This window comes from Aulonocara sp. 'chitande type north' Nkhata Bay, linkage group LG15 (assembly GCF_057382095.1).
Source record: "Aulonocara sp. 'chitande type north' Nkhata Bay isolate Kocher_YH1m ecotype deep benthic linkage group LG15, A_spYH_male_GT1.1, whole genome shotgun sequence".
NCBI classification, from domain to species: domain Eukaryota; kingdom Metazoa; phylum Chordata; class Actinopteri; order Cichliformes; family Cichlidae; genus Aulonocara; species Aulonocara sp. 'chitande type north' Nkhata Bay.
Window position 1 is genome coordinate 24,453,898 of NC_141358.1, and position 9,874 is coordinate 24,463,771.

At 40.3% G+C, this 9,874-nt stretch overlaps 1 protein-coding gene across 1 annotated transcript; it reads left to right on the forward strand.

Moving 5' to 3' along the window:
* The first annotated feature begins 3,134 nt into the window (after positions 1-3,134).
* On the forward strand, positions 3,135-5,200 carry nkx2.2b (NK2 homeobox 2b). Its single transcript, XM_086264271.1, has 2 exons — positions 3,135-3,525; positions 3,967-5,200. The coding sequence occupies exons 1-2, from the start codon at positions 3,309-3,311 to the stop codon at positions 4,512-4,514; spliced, it is 765 nt and encodes a 254-aa protein (XP_086120397.1). The 5' UTR covers positions 3,135-3,308; the 3' UTR covers positions 4,515-5,200.
* Positions 5,201-9,874: the final 4,674 nt, after the last annotated feature.

The following is a 9,874-nucleotide window of genomic DNA, read 5'->3' on the forward strand; positions in this document are numbered from 1 at the left end:
ATGCTTGAACCTATGGCTGTCACAATATCTGATTAGTCTGGTCAAAAAAATATTCTCAATAAGACAAGAAATACTTTTTTTTGCCACATTCAAGAAATTCTACTCAAGAGAATATTTTTTAAAGGTCCCTTAAATCCATTTATAACTTAATTTATTGGCTTTTTTCACAAATAAAAAATTAAAGGTCCATGAAGGTGATGACAGTATGCAGCTATAACTGTGCAGAAACATACAAAATGGACTATTCTAAAAATATTTATCATCTATGCAGTAATGTCATTATCATAATTTATCATCCCTGACAGTTACCATGACGCCCCCGTCCACACCAAACTGACTCGTTTGGATTGAATTAGAAAAATAATAAACTGTTTGGTTCTATTTCTCTAGATCTCTCAGATCTCCTTGAAGAACCCCTGAAAATATTTTAAATTATTCATAATAATTTCTCAAATTGCTCATCCAAAAAAAGTTCATTCTGTATTTTTGAATGGAATAAAAAAATTAAGCACGTGTCAGTATGAAAAAACCCTCATATGATAGTTTATGCATTTCTGCTTGTGCAGATGGAGGTGGCTCGGAGCTTCTCTCCATCTCTGCACTGGACTTGACTCTCAGCCGATCTCTGTAACATTTCTTTACTTCACTGACGGCACACAGATGATTTCATACAAACAAAATCCAACATGAACACGTACACTGGCACATTTCTATCCCTAAAGACATGATCCACAAGAATGCACCTCCAACGGTCTAATTGCTGCACCTCATCATAATTATAAGCAGCTTTCTTAGTGCAGATGATGTGGTATCAGGAGACTAATAGAAATAAAGATAACTTATGTTAAAAATTAATTTTAGTCTTAGATTTTCAGCAGTCCGTGGGTGCAGATGTTCGAACTGTCGCCTCACCGGCTTTGACCTCAACTGTGAGCCATTCAGAGCTTTGAGTCTTCGGTAACACTCCATTTCTGGTCATTAATGAATCATAATAAACTCAAAATCATTTAATTGGTCCCAGTTTTGCATTTTTTTTATGACTGATCACAGAAACATCACAACAAAGAAGAAACTAAATACCCCCTGTTGATGCTATTTTTATGCCTTTATTGATACAAATAATCTGACTGAGACTCAGCGTCTCATTTACAAGAGACAATTTGGCAGTTGTCCTACTTAAGGCGCAGGTGTAGAGTTGAAGAGAGACGTGCATTTCTGTATTTAGGCAACATGAAAAACTATTTAGAAAGCTGCTAAACTCAGTGTGTAACAATGCTGCTGATACAGGAGGGTCTTTTCTATACTAATAATAATATTATTTGATATAAAATACAAGTTTGGATCTCATTCGAGTGTTTTAGGAACTTAATTTTTACAGACACACACACACACACATATACAGTGCTGTGACCTCCGTCATGCACACAATGTGATAACCACAGAGGAGCCAGAAGAAAGGAGGAGGATGTTTCATATTAACACATTTTTCCTTCAGAAAGTTTGAAAATAAGTAGGTTGTAAGCCACTTTGTCCCCGTTTAGAAGAGTTGGTCTAAGCTTGAGAACTAACCCTGAGCAAATATGGTCTCATCTTCTAGATTTCAGTGAGATAGTCATTCTTTTTCCATCTCAGAATACCGATATGTGTGACTCGTTTTGTTTTGAACATGTTTAAAAGTCAACGATATTTGAAATTAAAATATTAGGACTTCTCATTAAAAGTGAACGGATGTAGATTAAAACAGCTTCCGACAAAAGACACAAAAACACGCTAAAGTCTGGACCCGGGCAACACAGAAGAATAAGTCATAAACAGAAAAATATATCAGACAATCAAAAAGTCATAACTGCAGACCAAAAAGGAGAAATCGTAGAAACTTCAAACCGATTGCATCGATCAGGCTTCAGGCAGAAAACACAGAGAGGATTAAAGCGGATTACAAGAATTAAACAATAAGACAGTAACAAGCTGAAGCAATGAGCCCAAGTGCGTTTGAATCACTGAGCCAATCAGTGAGTGAGTCAACACTGTGACTCTTCATCCCAACAACAAACATGCTCCGACCTTTATCAGTGCAGACTGGTGCTCTGAGGGAATCATCATAAAATTATTCTTAGTGCAATTACTTTGTTATTTGGATTTTTAATACCAAGTTTGAAGACAAGTGGTTGTGGATTTTTACTTTATTTTTATTCATTTATTGAAAGAAATTGAGGTGGTGGACTGATGACAGCTCAACTTTTAAACACCAGAAAATTTAGAAACCACATTCTGAGGTTTTTGAGTCAATCTGCTCAGATTTGGACACTTTTAGGTCAAATAAATAAAATGTTTCAAATTTTATTCACAGAATATAATTTCTGCCATAACTTTGCATTAAATTACAGATTCTTCTTCTTTTTTTTTTTTAAATGATGATTTACAAATTAACAATGTAAAAAAATGGCAGGTTTTTAAAAAAATAAACAATATTATTAAAATTAAAGTCATTGTTTACAAAAAAAACCCTAATACGATATTAAAAAGAATAATTTTGTGGCCAAGGGTTAAATCTATGAATATCAATAAATTAGAGAAGTTATTAATGTAGTCATTCTGACTATATTTTTTTCTAAATGTAATTTAATCAATATAAAAACATTTTTAATCTCTTTATTTGAATAAATTATTTGATGCTTTGTATATTTTATTAGGTATAATGGATTGTTTATAGCTCTAATGTAGAAGGTTTAGGGATTTTTTTCAGTTTACCGAGTTGATACTTATGGTCCTGCATAAATAAATAAATTATCCTCAAACATTTTTGTTGTGTCTTTCTTCTTGCCGTTTGCTGTTCAGGCACCATGAGCGCATTTTGATGGAAATACTGGAGATTTTATTTCTGCGGTAAACAGGAAGCGGATCAGTGGCGCTAACATGTGTAAATGCGTCGCTTCTTTCCTTCTAATCCTCCATCATTAATCATTCATCTCCTCCCTGACGCTCCGACGTCTCTGTTAATGCACTGCTCCGTTTTTTTTTCTGCACACCCTCATCCACTTGACTCTCGGGACCCGCCTCCGTCCTTTTTACCGTCACACACACACGTTAAAAGGACGGTGCCACACTGTCTGAACGTCTTCCCTCATGTATTTTTCATGCTGTTAAACCCTCTCCGGTCGGCCCGTGCAGCTCCGGGCTCCCCTCTGACGGCATTCATGGACCCGAACCCTCCGCTGCCTGCTCCTGTTTAACGGCAGCTCTTCACCCTCCTGGATACGAGCCCAGAACTCTCCCCTTCTTCTCGTCTCTCCCGTCCTCCCCGCGCCATGCCGTTTGGCGCCAACGCAAAGACGGGGTTCTCCGTGCGGGACATCCTGGACCTTCCCGACTCGACGGGGAGATGCGGGTCCGGGACCGAAGAGACCGAGGAGGACGACACCGAGGAGGCCTCCACGGAGGTGTCAGGCGGCCGGGGCTTGTGTGAGCGCGCCGGTGAGCGTTTGGGCACGTGGAGCAGCACACCCGGTAACCTGCCCTTTTCACGTGAGAGACTTCTTTGATTTTAATGACTATAAAAGTTCACGCGTTCACACTGAACGCCCTCGCCCTTGCTGCTCCAAATCTCGAAAATATGTGAAAATATGCTTAAATATGGATATTTCCGTCAAATAATCGTGAAACAGCCTCCTAAAAACTGCGTTAAATGATTATTTATTTACGTTTCTACTTGTAACTGGATCGGGTTTTTTTTTTTTATCTGATCCGCTAAACTTCGAGTTCAGCTTCTGTGTTGCTGTGTCGGTAATTCAGCTTCTGACATTTTTGATCGCTTCACTTTTTTTCTCCCAATGAATTTAAGAAGCTTAAAGTCGCTTTGCTGGTTCTGTTTGTAAAAACACACCTGAGCTCAAACCAGTCACGCCATCAATCTGCCACTGAGTCTCAGAGAGTAATCAGATTACTTTACTGTCTCTCTCCCTGCAGTGCACGGGCTGTCCTTGGAGCCTCGCGCCGATCCCAAATCCCCGGAGCTGTCTACGGATGAGTCCCCAGACGCAGAGCGGGACGCGCGGTGCGCTCGGGCGCAGAAGGCGCGCGGCAGGAAGCGGCGCGTGCTCTTCTCCAAGGCGCAGACCTTCGAGCTCGAGCGCCGCTTCCGACAGCAGCGCTACCTGTCTGCCCCGGAGAGGGAACATCTGGCCGGGCTGATCCGCCTCACGCCGAACCAGGTGAAGATCTGGTTCCAGAACCACCGCTACAAGATGAAGCGCGCACGCGCCGGGCACAGCGTGGACGCGCTGCAGCTGCTGTCGGCCCGCCGGGTCGCCATCCCGGTGCTGGTGCGGGACGGAAAGCCGTGCGGCCGGGCTGCAGCCAGCGAGATGGAGGCGACGTTGAGGTCCGGCCTGAGCCTATCGCTCTGCGCCTACTCCCCCCTGCTGCACCCCGCATACGGCCCGGAGCAGCATCCGGGGGTGCAGCAGCACCCAGGGGTGCAGCAGCTGGCGCACGTGTACCATTGGGCCTGGTGAAGCCCGGCGTAAGACTTGTGCGTGCCCTCTTCGTGAGATCGTAACCGGCCTTCTGCCCTGTCAGAATATCATAAAAACCGCTTCGGCCTCGAAGTGAAATCTGTGTTTTTTGAAAGGAGTTTGGCACAAATTTTAGAGCGTTTAATTCTTGTAACCAAGGAAACGAGTTCACACATGTTCATCTTCTTTGGTGTCTTTGGTGACCTCGCTCAGACGCGCGAGCCGTCTAAAACTACCCCGCCCCCTGTAAGATAGAACTGATCACAGCAAATGTTTTAGCAGTTTTTGTGCGATTTATTCTGATGTCGTTTACGTTGTGTTCGCTGCAACAACAAAGTCACTTTTTTCTGAGAGATGTTTTTCGTATGTGTTTCATAAATCTATTTATAATGTTGCCCTGTGTAATAAACTGGTTATTTATGGCGGTAAATAAAAATCTGAACAGAGGTGAGTCGTGTGATTTCAGCCTGTACTGGCCCCGTAGGGCGGATCCTTCAGATCTCAAAGGATGAACAGGATTTTTTGTTTGTTTGTTTGTTTGTTTTTTACATGGGCTGCTGAATTCGAGATGAGTAATTGCGGACCCCCTGCAAACAAATTAGTCATTGTTTTTTCTTATTTCTGTGATTTATCTGCAGGACAAGGGTTCTTTTTATAAAAATGCTCATTTCGGCCCTTCTGGAACATTTTCGAAAATACAAATTACACTGAAGTATCCGAATCCTCAATTATCTTTAAAAAAAAGAAAAAAAAGAAAGAAAATCCTATTTCTGAATGGGCTGAAACCTGGGTGACTCATTTCTGGGCCCCGGCAAACAAATGAATCATTTTGGACCATTTGGTCCTAAAATCCCCCATATTTAAAAATATATATATATATATTTTATTATTTTAAACTTTTTTTAAATGATCATTTCAGTGATTTATCTGCAGGACAAATCATGTTGTTGGGTTCTGTTTTGTTTTTTAAAAAAATTCTAATTTCAGCCCTTCTGGAACATTTTCTAAAATATAAATTACCCTGAAGTATCCAAATTAATCCTGAATTATTTTAAAACTAAAAAAAAATCCTTGGTACATATCGGAAAATGTATAATTCAGGTTAATATACTTTGTTCTTTTCCATGTTTTAATGATGATGGTGATTTTATAATGACCCAATTTTTTGGACTTGTGAATCATAAACATCAGAGCAGCCCGAGGATCATAAGGAGTATTTAAGGCAGTGATTTCCAGACTGGGGGATTAGGACCCCCCAAGGGGTCCCAAGATAAATGTGATGGGTCACGACACAATCAAAAGGGAAGCAAGAAAAAGACTTATCCTTTTTTTCTTCTTAAGCTTTGCATGATCTTATTTTTTAAAAAGATAAACATTTTCATCCCCGCGGTGAAACAATCTGCAAAGGCTGCAATCATTACAGCATTCAGCTCTAAACCATGAGACCCACAGAGGCTTCGTTTAGTCCTTTGAAATTAAAGCTGCATGACCATCTCTGCACGGCGGGCCATTTAAGACCTGCAGAGGTTGGCCTCGGGTAATATGAGTAATAATCACTTTCTTTGGGTATATGAGCAACTTAAAAGCTGCTCTAAAGCAGGTCAGGATCTATAGGTCACAATTCAGCCTTAATAACATCACAATTTTAGCTGATATGCAGCTGAATTCTTTTATTAATAAAATCCCCAGCAGCTCATTTTCCAACGTGATCTGGTTCAATTTAAAGGAATGCTTTGGCACTGAGATTTACAGATAATTCAATAAGCAAGTGTTCAGTATGCGGGCATGCATACTCTCTGTCATTCCCCTGAACAATAGGCGTCACCACTCTGATAAAAGCTCCACGTGAGCCCTGGTAAAAGAGGAGAAGAAGTCTAAACTGGAAGAAGAAAAAAACTCTTTTTTTCAAATTTCTTCCCAGAAAATCTCATCATTTCAAACTGTTGTGACATCACTCCCTGTCTAACCTATGAAACTCTGAGCTTCTGCACTGATACTTCATTCAAATGGCACTATAAAACCCCAACACGATCTGACACTCGTGCCTGCAACCCAGAACCTGCTCGAGGTTATAAAACTGAGGCGCACGCCCGGCTCAAATGACACCAAAGAGCGACATATGCCAGCAGATGTGATTTGCTTATGGTCACCTCGTCCTGACCAGGAAAAACACCGGTGCTCTACAACGCCGCAGTAGGAGGTTAAAATGGAATGGATGCTGTCTGGAAGAAATGCACTGCAAAGTAGCATGTTAGTGTAATCACATTACATTTTTCAGTAACGCAGTAACGTAACACATTACTGTGCTAAAGTCAGTAGTCACATCACTCAGGCTCCTCGGTTATCAGATATGAACATCACTTTTATTTTCACTGCATGAAAGAACAGCAGCTTCATGCTGACGTGAAAACTGCGTCCAGGACAGAAACAACTGCACTACTGCTAACATGGAGCTAGCCAAGAACACAGAGTGATGCTACAGCATTACCTGGAAACAAATGGTGTGCAGATCTTTCCCCTGCTTTTGCAACACACCATCCTGACCAGCTGTAAGAACATGTACTCTTTTATCTTCCCCCTTATTTTAAGCCTCACTACATATTTCTTACAGATTACAGGAGTTCAAATGAAGACGCCGTCTTGTGGTTGAGTAGGAAAGTGCACTTTAAGTGGACATTGCTAATCTTGCAAATAATGAAAGACTCAAATACGTTTGCTTTTTTCAAGATATCCATCCATGAATATCAAGCACCTCAGCTAGTTCCTACTCCTGGAGTAGTGGCTCTACCCTGAGTACCCACTGAATAACTGAACTCCTTGTATTATCACAAAGGGAGAGCCCAGCCAGCATTTGGATGAAGGTCGTTTCTTGTCACTACCCATAGTTTGTGAATCTTTGGGTAGTCCCCCTCTACCCTGTCCCCTGACTCGTGAAGAGTCACTGCCAATTGACCCATTTTATTGGTATGAGGGCGTGCCTCGCAAAGCCTTGCAAACTTTGAGCACCTGCATCGTGACACAGGCAGCTGCAGCTCATCAAGGTCTAGACCCACTTCCACTAATCAAAGTCACTGAAATAAGCTGATTTATGCAGTTGGTGAATTTTGGAACATTTTAAATAGATACTGGAGAAATAATTGTGTGTGTGTGTGCTTCAGTTTACTCTATTTTACTAGTCTGTTAAATTGTTAGAGGATTGGTTCTTGCATAGAGCTTTTCTACTGCCCAAGTACACAGGGCACTTTATACAACATGCCTCATTCACACATTCATACGTGCACTTGTTTCTGTCTGATAAACACAGAGACACATCAGCCTACAGGCTGGATGAGCTGAGGGAGAAACCGCTGACCTTCCAGTCAGCAGACAGCCCACTTTACCTGCTGAGGCACATTTGTTTCGACAGGTTATCTTTAATTCATACACAACAAATCATAAAAAGTTTGGAACATGTCTACCACAAAACCTATAAGAGAGGGAACTACCGATTCTGACCAAAGTTTGGATCAAATGATAAATAGAATCTGGAGTAAAGTGGTGAAGAAATGTATTTCATATCTCCAAAAAGCCAGATGTTTAAATAAACATTTGCTTGAGTTTGTCATGTTTCCCAGTGACGGAATAACATCTATTGCACCTGGTTTCTCGCCTTAATGTGGATGGCTGTAAGGTGGTGAGTTTATTCTCTAATAACTTTAATCCAATCATACACTCCTCTTTATTCATTCACAGTTTTTTTTTATAGATGTTATAACTTATTCTACACACCACAGACCATCAAAACACTGGTTTAATGGGCTGTAGTGGTTTTGGATTCCAGTTTTTGCTTTACAATCAGAGCTAAACACAACATATTTGAATATTAGGAGAAACAGATTTTTCCCCCTGGTTTTAGAGTCTTAAGGCAGAACATTTTTGTTTTGACAGGATTACTGCAACAGACGACTTCATTCAGAGCAAGAAAACCAGCTATTTACTGTGTTGTGACAAAGAAGAGAAAGACCCAACCCCCCTGTGAGTGTGTGTGTGTGCGTGTGTGTGTGTCTGTCAGAGGTCAGCTCATCTCACAGGGATGATGTCATGGGGTGGGGGTTTGGCTGGTTAAGCTTTGAGAAAGTTATAATGTGTCACCTGCTGCTATAAAAGGGCAGAAGAAGAGGAAGAAGAGGGGGAGGAACCCACGCTCGGACTTTAAAGGACTAGTCTGGAGGGTTTTTTTAGCCCATTAAACAGCGACCGTGTGCTTGTTAGTTTGTGCAGCGTTCGTGTGACTTACAAGAAGTCCAGCAAAAAGACCAAAATCAGCACCGTCTGATGCACTGAGCTCTAACGTCACCCAGAACTTTTAAAAACAGCAGCGAGGCACAGCTGATCAGACAAACTCATCCTGAACATGATTTTAATTAGTGTCCAAACTACACTTTGTTTTTTTCTAAAACCTCTTAACTATTTATAACACAAAGATAAACTACGTTTGTATTTTGCATTCACAAAAGGAGAAATATCAAAAAATTTATTAAAACATCACAAAAACAAGACAAGGAATTAGAGGTTTTTGCATGTAAAATGTTCAGAAAAGCTACAATAATAAAAATGCAATAAAACTGTGATTAATGAAGAAAGGTTAACATGTGGAAAAGTAAGAAAGAAATGTGGACACCCATCAACCACAATATTTATTAATCAATCAATAAAAAAAATAATAATTTAAAAGCCATCAAGACCCCCCCCCCCCCCCCCCCATTATATACAGGAAAATAATAATAACCCAGCCAAGAATTTTTAAATGGTTTCCTTTCACCTACACTTTTATAACTTCAAACTCCGCTTTAAAAATATTTCCATTTTTATAAGTCACTTTCAAAATTGGCGTAAAGATCTGTTATAATGAGACTGCAGAGCAATAAACGCTGCACTGCATTACTCAAAAATAAGGAAGGAATCACCAAACTACCTCAAACGCCTGAGTAAACAGAATCAGTGATCATATGCATTGTGTGATAAACATTAACCCGATAAAAAACTTTTTTCCCACTCAATTATATACATGTATATTTGGCTGATTTCAGTAATATTTTTCTGTTCTCTCCTCTCACTAAATTTCCTCTGTAACCAGTCTGGTCACATGATAAGTTAAACAAAAACTACTTTAAACTATTATGTGAAATGATCTGCAATTATTGTGTTCTGTTTTATCTTGTGTATCCTTCACACCTCTGGTTAATGTTTCTTTTCTCTTCTTTCTTTGCATTATAGTTTAATTTATGGTGAAGTCAATTTATCCGGTTTTTATTGACAGCTGATTTTTTCGAGACACCAGGGTTGCTGCTCGTCCCGCAGCCAGCAGGTGGCAGCAGAAG

What these genes read in the sequence shown, in the direction of transcription:
- nkx2.2b (XM_086264271.1), top strand. Translation starts at nt 3,309, where the DNA reads ATGCCGTTTGGCGCCAACGCAAAGACGGGGTTCTCCGTGCGGGACATC. An exon ending in CGGTAACCTGCCCTTTTCAC is followed by an intron (nt 3,526 to 3,966) that starts GTGAGAGACTTC and finishes CTCTCCCTGCAG; the next exon opens with TGCACGGGCTGTCCTTGGAG.